Source organism: Lissotriton vulgaris, chromosome 7 (genome assembly GCF_964263255.1).
Source record: "Lissotriton vulgaris chromosome 7, aLisVul1.2, whole genome shotgun sequence".
Taxonomy (NCBI): domain Eukaryota; kingdom Metazoa; phylum Chordata; class Amphibia; order Caudata; family Salamandridae; genus Lissotriton; species Lissotriton vulgaris.
This window is the reverse complement of record NC_141695.1, coordinates 537,247,585-537,268,958: the sequence shown is the minus strand read 5'-3', so window position 1 is coordinate 537,268,958 and position 21,374 is coordinate 537,247,585. Positions and strand designations below refer to the sequence as shown.

Sequence of the window (21,374 nt, the reverse complement as noted above, 5' to 3'; positions counted from 1 at the left end):
TATGCGCAGTTGTAGTTTTTTTCACACATACAATTCTCTGTATTATATTTGTTTTAGGTATTCGCCCCTGAAGAAGGGAACAGGGCTTCCCGAAATGCATCGGGCGACAACTAGCAACTACATCTAATGTCATTTCTTTATATGGATGAACTTGAATTTTAGTGGCTCATTAAGTCACACATACTTTTGTATTTTGCTATTGTTATCAATCATATAGACTTATGTAAAGATAACATTGTATGATTTACAAGATGAACTGAAGAAGGCAGGATTACAACTGAATAATCACTGCGAAAAATAAAATTTATGTTGGTAACATCCAGCTATATATCCTTTGACTTATTAGCGGTTTATTATATGTTTACTTTGAGAGAATATTTTCTCCTAGGAACAGTGCATACTGCATGTAGGCTCAGCTTGCATTTTCAATTACTGTTTTGATACTATGTAGCCAACATAGTCTTGCAGTTTGCACCCTTAGTTTATTTGGTTAAATTGATATAAACTTGAGTGCTCCTCTCTCTTTGTTCTAGAAAGACGAACACCCACAAAGTATATTTGCCTAGGACAGGAATGAGGACTAACCCTGGCCACGGGTCAGTTTGGGAAAGACGAGGACAAGGACCCTCAAGGATTTAGGATACCAGTAGGTGAGCAGTACAGCTCACGGACAATCAGGACAGGATACCCCTCAGGATTTGGGTCAGAACTGGGCTCACCAAAGGGCACGACCAACACCTGCAGCTTCGGATGCAACGCCTGCGCTACCCCCTCTCTGCACGGAATCCGCCAGTAACCCCGATTGGGTTCTCGAATCTCCCAGCAAAGTGCTTCGCCAGCACTTAAGACTATTTCCACCCCTTGGAGCTTGTGGAAATTTCGGACAGAAAGCTCCGCAGCTCTCTGTATCAAATCACCTATAGAGTCGTAGGGTCGGTGACAGGTCTGCTACTCGGACAAGTCGGACAACTTCTCTAGCTAAAACTAGGCGAGTTATACCCTTTTCGGGTCCCTAGACCACCCACAAATGTTGCAAGTGACAGGGTCCCCAACTTATGATTGGTCAGGAGAGGTGGTTAGGTCATTGTCACCACCTAAAATTTTGGGTTCCCATGTTTAATATGCAATTACAGTACCCACCCCTTACATTCCTGTTCCCAGGCATACGTGTAGAAGAGAACAATAGAGCACACAGTGGAAAGAAACAAATGTAACGTTTTCAGGTGAAATTCAGCTTCTTCTCCCTGGGTTAAGGGGCAGGTTCCCAGGAGCATCTCAGCTTCGGTAGCCAGCTGGCTGAGTCCACTGATGAAGGACTCGGTTCTCATATCACGTGATCGGGTCCGCTTAGGCTTCTAAGACGGAGAGGCTCCCCTACTCCCAGGCCCCCAGATACGTGGTACATGAAAAGTAAGCGAAAACAAATTAGAAAGAATGAATACACTGTATATCATGATAATCTACACTGCACCCCTTACTTTATAATAACTATAGCGGTTAGACGTTATGCAGAAACAGATAGAAATGTAAAGCGGCTTGGGCAAGCAGAGAGCGTGTTTATAGACAAGCGGCCATTTTAGCTACAATGCGCATGAGCGACATATCCCTCCAAAACTGCGAGTGCGTCACATCACATGGGTATGACCGACGCATGCGCAGACTGGATTTCTGCGAAGCAGCCATTCTGTAGTATGCAAGCGTTGTTAGGATTAATAGACACATAGGCAAGCGTCTCTGGGACACCCGCGTGTACTGTAAAAGTGAAATATTAATGACAAACAGGATTGATTAATAATATTACAAGTTAACGAGGTTCATGAATGAGAGCAAGTCGCTTTACGTGCGAATCCTTGCTCCATCATCTGCGTATCACATTTGCTAATCCTCTTATTAGAAAAGCAAAGATATACAAAAATGTTAGCCCTTTAAATCCGTATTGGAAACTTTTATCACTGCTTTTATCTCAAAATCTACAGAACAGTCATATTGAATCTATAAAAGCACGTTTTCTGGCCAGTTTTCTGGCCAAAGTTCGCCTTTCCTCAAGTTTGGTGTAAATCCCTTTATCAGTTGTGTTTGTAACTGCGAGCAAAATATCATATGGACAATAATATGAGAAAGCACATCTTTTTGTTACACCCATTAATAACTTTGCTCCTGCATTGGTTGCCACAAAGTTTGCATATGTCGGACTTTAGCTGATTACGCCAAGCACTTGCCAAAATTCGTGCAGACCGGTACACGGAGTCAAACTTTACAGGCGAACCAAAAAATGCCTTTTCAAAGGAACGTGCAGCTGAACCAAAAATACACAGTGACTTTTTATACTTACTCATCATTTGGATTCCTTCATCTGCACTTCTTTACCTGGATTTGTAAGAGCGTTTCATTTTAAAGGTGGATGTAAACAGCTATTTAGGTGTGCTGCATTACGTATGCACGTATATTTTATAGTTCGTTTAAGGTTATGTTTTAAGAGTTCTATAGAAAATTAATGTTCTTGGTGCCGTTTTCTTAACATTTAATATGCCTATATTTCACGATAAGGTAACCAATATTTACGGGGTTGTGTAACCTTGCATACAGAACTCCGAGCACCATGCCTTCAGGGTTCCTTCCTATCCCTCGCAGACGCAGTCCTGCCTAGTCTTGTCTGACCTGACCCCCCACAAAGGCCTCCTCCCCTCCTACCGGCAGTAGTTGCTAAGGCTGAGAGAGTCCATAGCAACCTACACAACCCGGAACCCTGGTAGGCATTCCTTTACTCGTCCTTCTCTCAGATAGGCTCTGATCGCTCCCTGATCCGCCCTTGTCGTGAGAAACCGATTGTCAATTGGTTTAGTAGACTGCCACTTCGTAACGTCACAATGGTTAAGGTTCGTCTGCCTTGGAGGTTGGTGTGAGAGCGCAAAGATGCCAGAGCTGTGTCAGTGCAGGAAATACAGGAGAGGCAGGAGGAAAGGGACCCAGGCAGCTCGAAGGGGCATCGCCAGGTGAGTTTGAGCTACCAGGAAATAAAAGCCCAATTTAACCCGAACTCTTCAGTTGACATCTTAGGGGCGAGAATGGGATATTGAGAATTATATTTCTTTCATGGGATACACGTTTCATTATTTTATTTTAAATTCAAAACACCAACAAACAAACAATTTTTTTTTTTTAGTACAGTATTTAGGTGGAGTATGATTTTTTTTTAAAAGAAAGTTAAACCTGTTATTTTTTCAAAACGGAAAACCATATTTTAAAGTAGATTGTAATTTTCAATGACAATACATAGATACTTTCAGTGACAAATGATATTCGTCATGTTTCACGCTTAAACTTATGACTGCTTTTCGCGGAGGAGCGCTTTGCCGGATGTCTTGAGATGAACTGGGGAAACTAGAGTTGAATTCCAGTTATATGTCATGGATTAGTTGTCCCTGAAAATCGAATCCACTCAACCAGAGTCTCAATGAACACAGGGAAGCTTCTAAGTTTGGTTATTTCACTCGTTGATGCTGTTTTTTGTTGTACATGTACCTTAAATACACAACTACATTAAATCTGGAAAATGCACAAGGAACCTGCATTCCATTGCCTAAAATGATGAAAACTACCTACATTAGATGACTATGTTGCAAATGAGAAAGACATTCTCGGCAGAGAACATTGAATAAAAGACTATAAACGAACAGTTTCTGCCACGAACTGACTTTTTCACATTCGGAGTGCCTGAGATCTTAAAAGAGAAAATATACCATATATAGATTATGATCGAAAGCCACACCGAACATTTTAGGTGGGTCGACCTATTTCATACCCCCCTCCTCGCCGCACCCCTGACACAGGATGCCCCAGTGGTTGAGCCTGTTTATTTTCATAAGCATAGTTGTTCCAGGACCAGTCTGAAATATTTATAGCGCCAAGAAGCCCCTATGAAAACATTTAGGGGGTTTACAGATACCATAGTACTATACAATGTAGCAAACTATGACTGGGCATAACTTATAGTGACGTGTGGCATATAAAATAAAATGACAAATTACGCAATTTGCATAGCATAGCATAGCATTGGATTTCAGGATAGCATATTACATATCATGATCGCACATAACATATCGGTACAACACAAATAGCAGTAAGTGTTGCTAAAAAGGAGCTCGGTTTCCTTTGTAACTGTTGTATTGCAGCCACAAATAAATATATCACACCTCTGCAACCTGCACTGTGTAATAAATCGTTTCGCGGAGCTAGCAAAGGTAAACATTTGAGTTGAAAGTATAGCTACCGTATTCCGAACCCAGAATTATTATTATTTTACTAAATACGTTACGTTGGTTTGGAGAAAAGGTTGTTGCATTTTCAAAGTGTGCACCAGTGTCTTCTGTGCCCAGGGCACAGAGCCAGGCATATTAGCAGGTGTGGGATATCTGTGTGTACAGTAAGTACATATTTGTATAAGATTGCCATGATAACAGTAGCCTGTTTATTTTAGATTGCTAATGACCTCAGGGACGAGGAACAATGAAACGTAAAAGGCAGCCTTACTGCAGGTGCACCTCCCTTGTGGTTCTTGGCTGGCTCCAGGGAGTTAATGGCTGGGTACGAGTTGTGTGAATGTGACATTTACACCAAACTGCCCATCAGTATCATTGCATCCCCCAGCAACATGAGTGCATACAACTATAACACAAATCGCTTCTTTATATGCATCAGTTTTGTCTTAAGCGTTTCACTTGGACATTTTTTTACACTCAGTTTGCCAAGTTGAAATACGTACTCATGTTATCAGCTCCTTGCTAACTACCTGGCCCTTTAATTGGCTTATATTTGATATTGCTGAATGTCCATAACAGTATACTTTTTATTATAAAGTATGTTCTTGGTACTGGGCCTCCTTGGTGTTCGGAAAGATTGTTTGCAGATGTCATAAGTCTAGTCATTGTCTCTGTTGCACTAGTCAATGTCAGCTTCGTTTCTCCTGCTCAGCAGCATTCTGAAGGTCGGAAATTTGCTCTCATTTGCAAAAGAGTGTTTTGAGGAGCACTCTCTGGGCTCTGGTAGAGCTTCTCAGTTGTCTGGAGCCAGGGGCTGTATTATGCATGGATGCTACACAGACATTTTACCCTGAAATACCTTTGCACCAGGAGAAACCCTGTACTGACGAGTTGACCCAATAGAGTGTGCAACTTGAGCTGAGCACACTAGCTGGACTATGATCATGTTTTTGTAATATTCTTGTAGCAGAGGCCATATTGTGCATTGGGAACCTCAATAATTTCAGGCAGGAGCAGAGAGGAAGCCCTAGTCGCTGGTGCAAACTGGTCCAGCACCCCTGGATGGGCATTAATACGGTCTTCAAATTGGTCTGATCCAAATGGACATTGTATATATGGGAGCCCCTGAAAAATATGTGCAAGAGGATGGGGGCAAACCAAAATATCTGGTATACATAGGGCGAAGTCCTCCATTACACGAAGAACAACCTTTTCTGGGGCCAGGTGGGCACTACTCTGGAGTGTGCCTCAGTGGGTGACAGCCTGATCAGTTAATCAATGTGTGCTGGATGACCCAACAGCCTATAGATGTATCTGAGGGGCCCTACAATGGCAATTGCTGTCAATCACAGCACTTGTCTTGGAGAGGGACTCGAACTCCCAGCAAAAACCATAGAATAATTTGCCCTTTTGCATCTACCTGCTAAGGGCCCAGATTGTGTTTTCTATACTTCTGCTGGTGAACCTTGGGGCCAGCTTTTGATAGTCGACCAACCTAAATTGGGGCTTATGGGCCTCCTTGCATTTTCCACAAATGTAGACCACTCCTATTTTGCATATATGTTGTGCTCTTTTCGCATAGGTAAGGTTTCCTGGGGTCGTTGTAGTCCACAATCTAACAAGACCCATGGGAAGGGTAGTTTTGTTTCTTTACAGGGGTACTGTCCCCCATCAAAACAAGTGGTGGGTGTAACTCACTATTTGCTTAGCACAAAATGCACCCTTGCATCCAAAATGAACCCAAGGATCCATACTGCGGCAGAGCTCAAAGAGCAGCAGCCATCAGTCTCTCACCCTGACGAAATTACAGCGGCGGCTGCCATAAGCAAAGGGTGGTGGGGTGTGTTGGGTCATGCGGGATGGGTTGGGGGGCGTTAGAAATAGAAATACATTATTTAAACAAAAAAAAACATACTTTTGCCACCGCCTGCCTCCAGCGTCGCTCACGTTTGCAGATTCTCTTTTTTCTGGGTCCCAGCAGCCCCTGTGATCCAGACTCCCATCCAATCCCTGTGCTGCAGAGCAGCGCAGAGATTGGTCTGAGCAGACAGGAAAGATTCTTTGCTTAGACAGGGAGTCTGTTGCGTTTCTCCAGCCCAAGCTGGGCATGAGAAAATATAAATGCTCATGTGTGTTTTGGTCGGTTTGAGACGGCTGGCCAAAACACATATGCAGCCCCCTCAGGGCGTGGAGTGCACGTAGCACTCCTCCACCCCTGTCCCATGCCTAGGCCCCACCCCTCCCATCACTGCTGGCTAAGAGCTGGCAAATGCAAAATACAACGATGCAAGAACATCGTTTTATTTTACATTTGCTGGCTCTGAGCCAGGCAGTAGGAGCTAGGCAGTAGGAGCCCATTTCCATCTTTCATAGGAAGCGCATTCCACGACCATCATTTTGTCTTTCATAGACTGAGACATCTGTGGACCTCCCAATAGGCCTTCTTCGGGAGAAACGTCCCTCATGTGAAAACAAAGTATGGAAATGTATGAAGGCTTATTCTGCTTTGTATCTATAAACAATAAAGTTGTTATATGTTGAGTTATGCTCTAAACCTGTGCCACTGATGTGTTCTTACGACTTGGTAGAGAGCAGTTAAGTTTAGCAGATTTATAGCCAGGTGTTTGTAAAACCGTGGCTCCTAGCTCTTTCTTCACATAGTGTATGTGCCAGCTCGAGGTGTCACCATGCTCTTCAGGTCACTTTTCAAGTTGATATGAGATGAATGGCAGGTGGGCCTCACCTCCAATGGAAGTTGACAATTTGGAGAACACTTGAGACTCAACTTTTCCCTGGTAACATTAGTCTGAAGTAAACCTTTTAGTTAATGTATTCCAAGCTCCCAAACTCTGTTTTCGGCCTTTTACATCGTTATCCATGTAACCAAAGTTACACATGTGGTCTATGTGCGTGCCACACACTCTTGACGCTGTCTGTCTTTGTATGATAGATTACTTCGACCCTACTCACTATGGCTACTGCACAGCTCCAAGCTGACCAAGTGCTCCTGGCTCTTCACAATGTCTGCCCATATGCCCTAAACTCAACACACTGTCTGTCAATGTGTGTTAGGCACTTCCCACTGTCTGCGCATGCCCCAAACTCATGTATCCCAGGATCTTCACACTGTCTGCCTATGCTCCTAACACAACACACTGGCTGCCCACGTGTCCCGGCATCTTTATACTGTCTGCACATGCCGTTAACAGAACACACTGTCTGTCCATATGTACCGGGATCTTTACACTGTCTGCACATGCCGCTAATTCAACACACAGTCTGTCTATAGGTCCATGTACGTTCATGCTTTTTGCATGTGCCCATACTCAACACACTATCTATAACCATATATCAAAGGTTCTTACACTGTCTGCACATGCCTCTAGCTCAACACATTGACTGTCTGTGTGCCCTGGGATCTTCACAATGCCTACACATGTCCAAACAAATCACAATATTCAACCTTGTGTTAAATGGTCTTACACTGTCTGCACGTGTCCCTACATTCCGACTGTCCATGTGGCCCAGGCTCTTCACACTGCCTGTACATGTCCGAACTCATCACATTGTCCATCTGTGTGCCCATGGCTCATCTTGCAGTGGAGGTCTTTTTAGCAGCAAGTTTAGATTTTATTGTTAAAAATCTATGGCATAAGAGGATTTAGTTTTGTGCATGTGTTGCACCCATTTGTTATGATATGTGTGCTTCATTTTACCACAGGCTCATGTCTGATAAGAAATCGGAGTACAAAATCTGGTCAAGGTAGCACTATTGTTATTTGCCATGTAATTAGAACAATGGTGAAAGCAGATACAGCTATTATGTTTTGAGTCTAAAGAAGGTCCTATCAGTCTATGTACCCCTTCATTCTCAATCTCTCTCAAATTCCTATCTCCTCTATTTCTGTCTAGGTGCCTCGACCACAACATATGGTCTGCCAATGCGTCCCTGAACTCTTCACAGTGTTCATATGTGTGTCTATATGTGTCACGGCCTCCGCACTCTGTTAATGCACCCATAGCTTCTCTCACTGTCACTTAATGTGCTTTTAGCTCATTGCACTATCTGTCTGACCATTCACACCCGGATCCTTGCATTATCTGTTTATGCCTCTGGGGTACTCACAATGTCTGTCCAACCTCCTTAGCTCTTCCCAGGTGGCAGCGAGGAATCTGTAGCAGAACTCAAGCAGCAAGAGAGCAGCACAACCATGTTGTACTTTATGAGTTTGTGGAAATACTCCTACGGTCCCTCACTAAGTAGAAAGTAATCAAATCCACCCAACTCTTCCCCACCTAAGAGGGTATATTGGAAGTCGTCCTACTTTCCCTCACCAGGAGAGAATAGCCACTTTCACCCTGTCTTGTTCTGTGGAGGAGGCAGTAGTGGAAGCCTTATCTCCTCCACCAAAGACGGAGTATCTGCAACTATGCTTATTCCTCGTTGATTAGAGGGTGGAGCTCAAGGAAACTGCTCAGTTGCTTAGTTACTCACACACTTACCCACCTACTCACTCGTTCACTCACAGAACAACGGCGGTCATCCTTCTCAGTCCTATTTAAGAGACTGGACAAACATGGTTACCGTTTCCATGCATCAGAAGAAGTGGTAGTAGCCATATGACGCTCTACAACCAAGAGAGACTAAAGGTAACCATCCTTGTCTCCCCTCCTCTAAAAGGTAAGTTGAATCCAAGATAGACTAGTAGAAGCAATCCCTTCCTCACCATTTTACATACAGCCCAGTCATGCTATGTTGTGTTATGTTAGAGGGATTTATAGAGCGTATGGTGACCTGGAGGCATCCCAGCGTTAGTTGAATGAACATAGACTATAGACGCAGGCTCCAAGGAGTTAGTTCACAAACAGAAAGGATTTGAGCCATTTTCTGAAGGAGAGTGCATTTTCAATTGTCCGCAAGATAATGGGCAGGGTGCTCCAGAGGTTTGCCACATGGTAAATAAAAGATCTTCCTCCTTTTCCAGCCTTCTTAATGAGTGAATTATAGCCCGCGGTGTGTTAGAGGATCTGAGACCTCTGCCAGGTGTGCAAGTTGCAATTAGTTGTCTGGTGATGGAGGGACCTTGGGCTCAAAAGGCACTGCGTGCAAAGCACAGTGCCTTGAAATTGATTCTCTGCATGACTGGGTGCCAATGAAGGGTGGCCAGGGCCTGAAGTCCTGACTGCTGTCTAGTGATATTTAAAACAGTCCTTGCCGCTGCATTCTGTATAGTTTACCAATCTTTTAAGAGCTCCCAAGTAGAAAGGAGTTTTCATAATCCAGGAGAGAGAAAATCAAAGGCTGGACTACTAGCCCACTAGAAAGCTTGGGGATCAAGGGCAGTAAGTTTGCAGCATTCTAAGAATCATGTAGCAGCAGAGTGAAAGTTTGGTTGCTTGGGTCTCCATGGAGAGTGAATGATCAAGCCATACCCCAAACTTATCACTACAGATTTGGGGGCAGGGGTAGGGACATGATGTGTAGGCCACCCAGGAACATGTATGGATTTACATTGTTCCCTAATATCATCAGAATGGTTTTGTTAGCATTGAGCTTGAGACAGGACTTGTTCTTCTATCTGGCTACCCTCTTCAGGCATTACTTAAGGGAAGGAGCCAGGTCGCTATAGTCAAGGAGGAGGATGTTGGCTACAGTACCTCCTCAATCCAGTTTCATTTTTGCCTTCTCTGTGACCGCCAAAAGCGTGGTTTCGGTGCTAGGCTTTGGCCAGAACCCTGTCTGTGTGGGTGCAGAATGTTGTTGGCCTCTATGGAGTCCGAGTGGTCCAAGTCAACGTATTTATCCAGCACCTTACTCAATCCCAGAAGAAGAGAGATAGGTCGAAAATTATTAGGGCAACATGGGTCAAGATTAGTTTTTTTAATACATGGATCTTACCATAGCGTGTTTCCATACTACGGGTATGATTCCCTTCTCAAGGGACAGGTTTGCCATATCAGTAAAGACTGGGAGAAGGGTGTTAGCTGCTTTTAGAAGAATATGAGGTGGTCGGGGTCTAGTGGAGAGCCGGATTTTACTTTCGTTAAAAGTCTTTCATAATTCTCATAGGAGATGCAAGGAAATTCCATGAGTCTTGGTATATAATCAATCAATCAATCAAATTTAGCTTTATTCGAGGTAAAAAACTCATAAAAGCATAAATACAAACATGGCATTGTTACTGCTCCATAGTTACAGTATATAATCATCTTCTTTCTGTCTGGAGGGCTCCTGCTCTGGATCTCCTCCAAAGTCCAGAAATATCAAGTAATTGTCCTTTATTGATTTTTTAAAGAAGAGAACAAGGTCATTGCATCTTGCCTTCGAGAGGTTGAGAATCGGGGCCCTAGAGGAAGATTCTAATAGTGAATTAGTAATTCTGAACATTTCCCTGGGGGAGTTAGCAGCCCCCTGGACTTTAGTTTAATAATGGAAGGCCTTTGATGAATGAATTTCAGAATGATAGTGCCTGACTACCTCTAGATATATTTTTCCTATTGGATTTTGTGTATTTTTTTCTCCATTGTCTTTCTTCAATTTTGCATTGTTTTCTAGAGACATTAAATGGGGGTTATACCAGGGAACAGTTTTCAGATTTACCGTCAAATTTCTTGGTTTGGGTGGATATATGGATGATCTGGTCCAGAGAATGTTTGATCAATCTTAACATGCACATTTGAAGTCATGCCCCGACTCTGATCTAGCTTAACAGAGGGTTGTAGCCCATTCAACCTCATTCAGCCTAGACCAGCTGCGGTCCCTCCAGTTGAAGGGTTTAGGGTAAGGGGGTCAGCAAGGCATTATCAAAGTGAATGGGACCAAGAAATGGTTTGACCAAGTACTAGCTCCTCTGCATTTAAGTAAGGATAGTTAGCGAAGATGGGGTCAAGTAAATGATCCTTTTATGGGTGGGGCTGTGTACCCTCTTGGAGAGCTGAATAGTAGCAAGATCATGTAGGAAGCCTTACAACTTGAGGGTTGATGGGAACCTCTAGATGCATATTGAGGTCACCTAACACCACAAAGTGGGCTTTATTTATCACTGGGCAAGCAATCAGGTCTGGAACAGTCTGATTAATTCAGACAGGGGGTCCTGGAGGCTGGTAAATAAGTGCACAGAAAAAAGTAAATTTGGGAGAAAATGAGATAGCGAAAGTATAACTTTTGCAATCAGGCAGCTGTAGGGGTTTGACTAGACCCTTTAACGAATCCTTGAGTATGCATTTCTCCTACCCTTTTGGCGGCTAATGTAATAATCTGGGGAAGGAGCCTGATAGATATCTGGATAAGATTCATCAGGAAGACAGGTTTCAGTCAGGAAGATCACATCAGGCTTTTTGTCCTCCAAGAGTGGGAACATTTCCAGTCTGTAGCAGGGTAGGGATCTACAATTGACAAGGTACATTTTCTACTTGAGTGTATCCTTGATGTGATTGCTGATTGTGAAGATACAAGGAAGAGTATGCAAGCAGGAGTTGCTTGTATATTTTCCCATAACCAGGTATAGTGAATGCAAGCAGTTAATTCGACGGACCCGCCCCCTCCCCCTATGGGCGTGAAGTTGAGAGGCCGAATACCTGAGCACCTCCGGTTTGGCAGGATCAGGGTTCCTGGCTCCTGGTCCAGTCGGGTGTTGACGGGTGCAGACGGGCTTGCCTTTGGTACACCATCAGTGCACCAGTGGTGGGCCCGCTCAGCCCACTGAGCACACCTGCTACATGACCGCACCCCTAGCTCCATTTTATGCTGCAGGAAGGAATGAACAGCTAGAACCCCCACCTGTATTCTGTCTGCCTGTGTCCAGGTCCCCTCTACTGCTGTGCAGTGCTTTTAGAACAGCGCATGCAGTGGTGGCTGCCATCTATCTCTCTTGCTCCTTCTCTATCTCTATCTTGCTCGCTCTATCTCTACAAACTGTGAAGCCTCTGAATGCCGCCCCAATGAAATGCCATTCAGATTACATGGCATTTCATTGGGGAGATAAGCTAGAACGCAGCTCTTTGTCATTCTTTCAAGCTCAGAACTCCCTTAATGGTTATGAACTGCATTCCATGAAGTGTGCAACACCAGGTATGCAAATGTATTCAGTGTTGGTGTCTGTGTCTGTGAATGGATAGGTTCTTTGTGCCTTTAGGGTTACTGATCTCATGATTACCTCTCTCATATTTTGCCTGCAGGAGCCACGTTGAATGAAGAAGTTGCACTATGGAACTTCTAGGATCAACGTTAACCGCAACCTATGGCCGCCCCAGGCCCACACCCACCAACTTCCTGCCTGCAATCTCCACAATGGCCTCAAGTTACAAGAACCGGATTCCTCACTACTCAATGAACCAGAGCTTGACCCTTCCATGGAGGCCCAGCACCTACTACAAGGTAGCATCGGTCACCCCCTGCTTGGCTCCCTTCACAAAAACCTCTGGGAGTCTCACCCCATCCAAGCTCCTGCCCTTCCCCTCCAATAGGACTGCCCTCTTCACCCGGTATTCACACGACGACTGGTACAAATCCAACCAGCTCAACTATAGGGAATCTGAGTCCTCTCGGCACAGTGCCGAAAGATTGCGAGTCGACACCAGCCGCCTGCTGCAGGACAAGGACCAGCAGACCCGAAGGACCCAGACAGACACCAGCAAAAACATTGGTGAGCGCGTCAACGACATCGCCTTCTGGAAATCAGAGATCAATCATGAAATTGACCAGATCATTGGAGAGACAAATTCCCTGTCTGACATGAAGAGGAGAATAGAAAGAGCCTTGGCGGAAACAGAAGGACCCCTTCAGGTAAAGCAAGGAGTGCGGGACAGGGTTGGTCCTACTTTGCAGGGTGCAACTCCCAGCATGCACTACACGGTCGCCTAGCAGTGACGGTCAACAGTACATCGGCCTTCCTATCTGGTGTCATGGTTCATGTTATGTCTGCAGGGTGTTTGCAGTGAGGTTGTTAGCCATAATGGAAGTAAACAAGCCATCTGATACATAGTAACTAAGGACAATAGGCAGGACTGCGTGTCAGTATCAGGTGACAGCCTCCGCCATGAAAGGCATGCTCGAAGCCTACACCAGGTAAGTGCAGGCTTTGTCTCACTCCATAGCAACGGGAGCCTGCCAATGTGTGTGCAAATAGCATTACTTCCCAATATGAGCTATGTTCGAGATGTCATAATAATATGACAGGACAGGAACAGTTTGAGACCTTTGATTTCCATACAATGATGTCTTTTTTTTAATGTGTACCTTTCAGTTCCTCTTCCTTTGGCTCCTAGATCGGTGGCTCTCGCGTTACTGGGATATTCAGTGACATTATTTGAAATCGAGCCAAAATGCCACCTGTTCGACCTGTATTTTAAGCCGCTAAGGCAGCTCAGCGGGTGGCGCGCTTGCTGTTGAGTTCTATGTGTGTAGCCTAAAGGTTGCATGCGTGTATTTTGCAAGGTGACTCAATATTTCATCCACGCGAGGCCGGTAAAACGAGTACCAAAACTGATAATCATTGTACATCAGAAAGTTCTATGTAAATCGCTTTGGATAAAAGCACCACGGGTATAACAGATTTGTATTTATAAATGGAGGAATCAAGTGGTCTAATGATTGAAACGTTGACTTCAGATCCACAACACAGGGGTTCACTATCTAATTACACCAATGAATACTCTGTGTGATCTTTGGGGTAAGACATGCAGCCCCCTTCTAATTACAAGAAATGGGGGTTGCCTCTCATAAAGCGCTAAAGAATCCTGCCAATACTCCTTGACTGCAACATAGCGCTCTTTATTCACGGGCAAAACAACCCGTCTGTTTCCAGAGTACATTTCCCAGTTGCCAGCTACCGATCAAAAACTACAGCTCGACGGGTAGGTGCTGAAAACTCCTGAATGGATGAATGTATGAGTCATGAGTGAGTGAATGAATGAATGGGTGAATTAATGCATACATCAATTTCATTCCAAGCACCGCCGCTTCCAGCCTGGCCTCTTTGACTGTGCCCTAGAACATATCGAGCCGCACTCTTGAAAGGCCAGATGGTTGTCTCCTTTCTGGTAAAGAATTGGCTTGGTAGTTTAGTCTGCCCTGTTCCCATGATGCACTGGGCCAGGGACAGACTGATTTGCATATAGCCAGGTTCTGAGCTGGGATGGGGCAGTGAGATAAATAACGGTGATGGATCAAGCCCTGATCTTTGGACTGGGTAAGAGTGGTCTGCTCAATTCAGACACTCTGTTCATCACCACCCCCTTTTGTAAATCGATTTTGGCCACTATAGGTGTGGCAGGGTATACTCAGACATGAGTCCCTTTCTCACTGCTCCATCAGGATTCAAGCAAGCCGGGCCGAAGAGGCTGAAATGCCAGAAACCGGTCCCCGTAGCTTGTCTCCTTTCTGGTAAAGAATTGGCTTGGTAGTTTAGTCTGCCCTGTTCCCATGATGCACTGGGCCAGGGACAGACTGATTTGCATATAGCCAGGTTCTGAGCTGGGATGGGGCAGTGAGATAAATAACGGTGATGGATCAAGCCCTGATCTTTGGACTGGGTAAGAGTGGTCTGCTCAATTCAGACACTCTGTTCATCACCACCCCCTTTTGTAAATCGATGGACAGATAGTGACAGTCCAGCTCCTAGTAGCTTTTTGGAAATGTGACTATACCCCCGCCCCCCCCCCCCCCCCCCCCCCCTCAGCCACACTCGTCTTCCAGAGGGACCGGTCTGTTCCGAAGTCTCCCAGCTGGCCCTCCTTTGAACACCTTTGACTTATTGGACAATAAATCTGTTGTGTGCGCTGCTGGGCTGTGTTCCCCAGTATACTCTGGCCTTACTGAGTGCTGTGGAGTTTGAGTCAAATTGTGACTGATTTGCCAGGGGGCTGCAGGCCGCTCCGCAGCTTAACTGCGAACCTGTTATTTGTGAACAATTTGTGATCCGGTGTGAAGATTGAGGATTAGCTCTGAAGAGCACATTAAACCTAGGGTGGCTTTCAAGAAAAACAAATCAACCATGATCGACAACAAAAGATGCCTTCCCTCCTGCCGACAGGGGACTTGGACGAAACACGCCACGGGAGCCAGTGCATCTTGTAGCAGCTTGAGAAAGTGTATTTGTGCAACACTAAACCCCATTTTCAAAAGCCACACAACATGACAAATGAAAGTGGATGTGCGTTCGGACACGTCAGTAGACACACAAACCTTCACCGAGGAGCCTCACTAGGGTTAGTAATGCAATGTGTAAACTCAGTTTGTGTTCAAAATGCACTCTACCGGCACGCAAGAGTGGACCCTGCGACCGCCACTCGACTTTATGTAGCACCGAGAGCGGCTGAAGTCACCTTCGCAGTGACTTACTTTCACCTCATCACATATTTTCAGCACCTTTTCGGCGCTGCACACATGGCCCGTAAGACTGATCAGGTGAACATCTTCATTGACTGAGCGAGGAAGCCAGACGAATTGAAAACCGAGCCCTCCGAGTGAGTCAGTGTTTGCCATTTGATTCTACCAGGCTCACCAGGGGGTAGAGGAGGATTAAGACATGGTTGTGTTAGAGCATGGGTACTCACAAACTTTCTTTTGGGGGCCAAATTTACAGAGTGGTTTGTGGCCGTGGGCTGCACCGGTGGAGGCGGAGTCAGTTGGGGAGGGGGAAGGGGCTAGAAAGAAAAAACTGTGACCATGAAGTTGAACACAGGCCCCGCAGCTGACGCCTTCATCCACTGAGCCAACAGACCAGCATACACACACATCTCTCTTTCTCTCGCTCTCTCTCTCCCAATCTCTCCATCCCTCCATCTCTCTGTCTCCCTCCTTCTATCTCTCTCTCTCTCACTCCCTCCTTCCCCCTATCTCTGTCTCCCTCTGTCTTTCCCTCTGTCTCTCTCTGTCTTACCTCTCTTTCTCTCTCTGTCTCCCTCCCTCTCTTTCCTTCCCTCTCTCTCCGTCTCCCTCCATCTGTCTCCCTCTATCTGTGTCCCACTGTCCATCTCCCTCTGTCTCCCTCCCTCCGTCTGCCCTCTGTCTGTCTCCCTTTCTCCCTCTGTCTGTCTCCATCCCTCCCTCTGTCTCCCTTCCTCTCTCCCTCTGTCTCCCTTCCTCCCTCCGTCTCCCTCCCTCCCTCTGTCTGTCTCCCTCCCTCTGTCTGTCTCCCTCTGTCTTTCTGTCTCCCTCCCTCTGTCTGTCTCCCTCCCTCCCTCTGTCTCCCTCCCTCTGTCTGTCTCCCTCTGTCTGTCTCCCTCTGTCTGTCTCCCTCTGTCTGTCTGTCTTCCTCTGTCTGTCTTCCTCTGTCTCCCTCCCTCCCTCCCTCTATCTCCCTCTCACCCTCCCTCTGCCTCCCTCCCTCCCTCCCTCTCTCCCTCCCTCCCTCTGTCTGTCTCCCTCCCTCCCTCTGTCTGTCTCCCTCCCTCCCTCTGTCTGTCTCCCTCTGTCTTTCTGTCTCCCTCCCTCTGTCTGTCTGTCTGTCTCCCTCTCTCCCTCTGTCTCCCTCTGTCTGTCTCCCTCTGTCTCCCTCCCTCTGTCTGTCTCCCTCTGTCTGTCTCCATCCCTCCTTCTGGCTGTCTGTCTCCCTCAGTCTGTCTCCCTCCTTCCCTCTGTCTCCCTCCCTCCCTCCCTCTGTCTGTCTCCCTCTCGCCCTCTGTCTAACTCCCTCTGTCTGTCTCCCTCCCTCTGTCTGTCTCCCTCCATCTGTCTGTCTCCCTCCATTTGTCTGTCTCCCTCTGTCTATCTCCCTCTCTCCCTCCCTCCCTCTTTCGGTCTCCCTCCCTCCCTCTGTCTGTCTCCGTCTGTGTTTCTGTCTCCCTCCCTCTGCCTCCCTCCCTCTGTCTCCCTCCCTCCCTCCCTCCCTCCCTCCCTCTGTCTGTCTCCCTCCCTCCTTCTCTCCCTCTGTCTCCATCCCTTCCTCTGTCTGTCTGTCTCCCTCCCTCCCTGTGTCTGTCTCCCTCCCTCCCTCTGTCTATATCCCTCTGTCTGTCTCCCTCCCTCTGTCTGTCTCCCTCCCTTTGTCTGTCTCCCACTGTCTGTCTCCCTCTCTCCCTCTGTCTATCTCCCTGTCTGTCTCCCTCCCTCTGTCTGTCTCCCTCCCTCTGTCTCCCTCCCTTTATCTGTCTCCCTCTGTCTGACTCCCTCTCTCCTTCTGTCTGTCTCCCTCTCTCCTTCTGTCTGTCTCCCTCTCTCCCTCTGTCTGTCTCCCTCTGTCTATTTCTCTCAGTCTGCCTCCATCCCTCCCTATGTCTGTCTCCCTCTCTCCCTCTGTCTCTCTCTCTGTCTGTCTATCTCTCTCTGTCTCTCTATATGCCGCTATCACTGTCTGTCTCTATCGCTGTCTGTCTCTACCCCTATCTGTCTCTGCCTCTATCTGTCTCTATATGTCTTTATCTGTCTCTATCTCCATCAGTCTAACCTCAACGGGCTCTCACTCCCTGCTGCCCTCTGTCACCTCACACGGCTCTCACTCCCTGCTGCCCTCCACCTCACCCGGCTCTCACTCCCTGCTGCCCTCCACCTCACCCGGGCTCTCACTCCCTGCTGCCCTCCACCTCACCCGGCTCTCACTCTCTGCTGCCCTCTGTCACCTCACCGGGCTCTCACTCCCTGCTGCCCTCCCACCTCACCCGGCTCTCACTCTCTGCTGCCCTCTGTCACCCCACCGGGCTCTCACTCACTGCTGCCCTCCCATCTCCTACACCCAGGCTCTCACTCCATGTTATGCCCTCCCTCCTCCCTCACCTGGCTCTAACTCCCTGCTGCCCCCCGTCACCTCAACCGGCTCTCACTCACTGCTGCCCTCCCACCTCACCGGGCTCTCACTCCCTGCTGCCCTCCCACCTCAATGGGCTCTCACTCCCTGCTGCCCTCCGTCACCTCACCCGGCTTTCACTCCCTGCTCTGCTCTCCCACCTCACTGGGCTCTCACTCCCTGCTGCCCTCCGTCACCTCACCCGGCTCTCACTCCCTGCTCTGCTCTCCCACCTCACTGGGCTCTCACTCCCTGCTGCCCTCCGTCACCTCACCCGGCTCTCACTCTTTACTGCCCTCCCACCTCACCCAGGCTCTCACTCCCTGCTCTGCCCTCTGTCACCTCACCCGGCTCTAACTCCCTGCTGCCCTCCGTCACCTCACCCGGCTCCCACTCCCTGCTGCCCTCCGTCACCTCACCAGGCTCGCTCTCCCTGCTGCCCTCTGTCACCTCACCCGGCTCTCACTCCCTGCTGCCCTCCGTCACCTCACCCGGAACTCACTCTCTACTGCCCTCCCACCTCACCGGGCTCTCACTCCCTGCTCTGCCCTCCCACCTCACTGGGCTCTCACTCCCTGCTGCCCTCCGTCACCTCACCTGGCTCTCACTCTCTACTGCCCTCCCACCTCACCCGGGCTCTAACTCCCTGCTGCCCTCCGTCACCTCACCCGGCTCTCACTCCCTGCTGCCCTCCGTCACCTCACCTGGCTCTCACTCTCTACTGCCCTCCCACCTTACCTGGCTCTCACTCCCTGCTGCCCTTCCACCTCCCTCACCCTGGCTCTCACTCCCTGCTCTGCCCTCCCTCACCTGGGCTCTCACTCCCTGCTGCCCTCCCACCTCACCGGGCTCTCACTCACTGCTGCCCTCCCACCTCACCGGCTCTCGCTCACTGCTGCCCTCCCACCTCACCGGGCTCTTACTCCCTGCTCTGCCCTCCTACCTTACCTGGCTCTCACTCCCTGCTGCCCTCCTACCTCCCTCACCCAGGCTCTCACTCCCTGCTCTGCCCTCTGTCACCTCACCCGGTCTCACTCCCTGCTCTGCCCTCCCACCTCACTGGGCTCTCACTCCCTGCTCTGCCCTCCCACCTTACCTGGCTCTCACTCCCTGCTGCCTTCCCACCTCCCTCACCCGGGCTCTCACTCCCTGCTGCCCTCCCACCTCACCGGGCTCTCACTCACAGCTGCCCTCCCACCTCAACTAGGCTATCACTCCCTGCTCTGCCCTCTGTCACCTCACCCGGCTCTCACTCACTGCTGCCCTCCCACCTCCCTCACCCGGGCTCTCACTCACTGCTGCCCTCCAACCTCACCGGGCTCTCACTCACTGCTGCCCTCCCACCTCACCGGGCTCTCACTCCTTGCTCTTCCCTCGCACCTCACCGGGCTCTCACTCCCTGCTCTGCCCTCCCACCTCCCTCACCCGGCTCTCAGTTCCTGCTGTCCACCCCCCTCTCTCCTGTGTGTGTATCAGCCTGGCTGACACAGCCTCCCAGGCACCCCAGTATTTCACAATCTTTAAACGACCATTTGTTTGTTAATGAGGCTTTGTTCACCTCTTAGCGCCCCTTCAGCTCCACTCTTGACTGTGGCTGGAATCACCCGGCCCCCACAGAGCAGTCTCTCTGATTACGCACTGCTGCTACCAGAGGTGTTTGCTTAAGTTAACAAAAAACCACACAGGTGCGATGTGTCTCAAGCCGCCACTGAAGGCTTGCCGGGCCACCACTGAAGGCTTGACGGGCCGCTACTGGTACGCGGGCCGTACTTTGAGTACCCCTGTGTTAGAGTGTAACGTAGCATATGTATTTATAAAGCACAAATTGACCTGTAGACATCTTGGGGCGAATAACAGATGTTTTTTGTTACACAACTCAATGATATTCATTTTGTCGACCTCAGATGGATGAAAGGCTAAATGGACCCGCTGGGATTTTAACTTGTGACCAAGAAGTCGAAGACATGCCCATGCTTTGGATGCATTAGTCAACTGAGCCACCAGATCCGGCTCGGGCCCTATGCAAGTGTTTTGTCCTGAGGACCCCATCACACATGAACGAAGCATGTGCCCACAAGTGCGGGGACAGTGAACATATGATTCTGTCCACTTCACATTGTACGTAGAAGAGGTGACAAACCAGAGGGTAACTCGCTCTAGCTTCTGAAGGTCTCTGATCCTGGGCGTGGCGGCAGTCTCCTGCAGGGCTCCAGGCGTGTCCTGGGGAAGGAGGCCAGACAAGTGAAACTGAGAGATTTGATGGTGATGAGGGCTGCTTGCCCAAGCATGCAGTTACAGAGACGAACATATAATAATACAAATAGCACTTCATACCACATCCTGCATACTAGGGAGTCTCCTCCCCTGCCGGCATACAAGGAGCCGTTCTGAGGTCCCCGTACTATAAAGTTTAGCTCCTGATCTTGGGAATTACAGGGAAAAGACTGCCACTCTGCTTTTGTTTTGAAGTCTCGAGGACCTGAATATGATGATTTTGTTTGTGTCACCTTTCTTTTTGAGGACTCTTTTTATTATAAGTGTCCAGATTAGAACAGTTAAATCAAGGTGATGGTACCCCATCCGCTCTGCACATATACAAATATACATAGGTGTGGGTGTTGTATGCATACATACCGCCTTCTGTGGAAGGAAAGCTGGGATCCCACAGGAGGGAATCTGAAATGTAAGGTGTAACATAAGGAGATGGGATCGTTCCCTGGGCACTCCATTAGGACGCATCATCTGGAAACAGCTGGAAAGAAACCAAAGCCCTTGCTTTGGAGTCTGTTCGAAAGGAAGGAGTGTCAGCCAAGAAGATGAAGGTGCCCTCAACTGCAGCAGATCAGCAGGAGCTCAAAGTTTGTCCAGAATATACATTAATCATTACGTCACTCAACAAGTTTATGGGAGCGGCATAACCCCCGCACCCTGCCCCATTCCTACACGCATACAACATCCTTTTCCCTTCGGTATTTCCCCTCCCGCCAAGAAAGCCACTACACTTCTTGTCTCTTGGTGGTCATTTGTTGGCCGCAGTTTATTAGGTTTACAAGGAAACAGTTATATTTTGCACTTTGCATGTTATATCATTATACATTTCCTTGCGATCATCTCTTGGCCCTTCTGGGCCAGTTCTTTGGTAGGTTGGAATTTTCTTGCGCCTCATTTGGGCGGGAAGGGGGTAGCATTTGTCCCAGAGTTAGGCCGCCTCGCTACCTTGTCCAACTGTTGTGCCCTGCCATCCGGCGGGGGCTGGGCTGCGAGTGCCGTCTCTGTTTGCTACCCCTTCCTTTGGTAGCCATGAAACCCAGCCGTGAGGCATCCCAGAGTCACTTTCCTTAGGCCACCTCACCCAGCTGTGCGGCATCTGAAGGTGAGTGGACCTATTCTG

At 48.1% G+C, this 21,374-nt stretch overlaps 1 protein-coding gene across 1 annotated transcript in view; it reads left to right on the top strand.

Annotated features, from left to right (window-relative positions):
- The first annotated feature begins 2,873 nt into the window (after positions 1–2,873).
- Positions 2,874–21,374, top strand: part of TEKT3 (tektin 3) — a 122,486-nt gene continuing 103,985 nt past the window's right edge. Inside the window, exons 1-2 of the mRNA XM_086930613.1 lie at positions 2,874–2,993; positions 12,438–13,044. Coding sequence (XP_086786739.1) covers positions 12,466–13,044 — 579 coding nt within the window. The 5' untranslated portion in view covers positions 2,874–2,993; positions 12,438–12,465. The remainder of the gene's footprint in view (positions 2,994–12,437; positions 13,045–21,374) is intronic.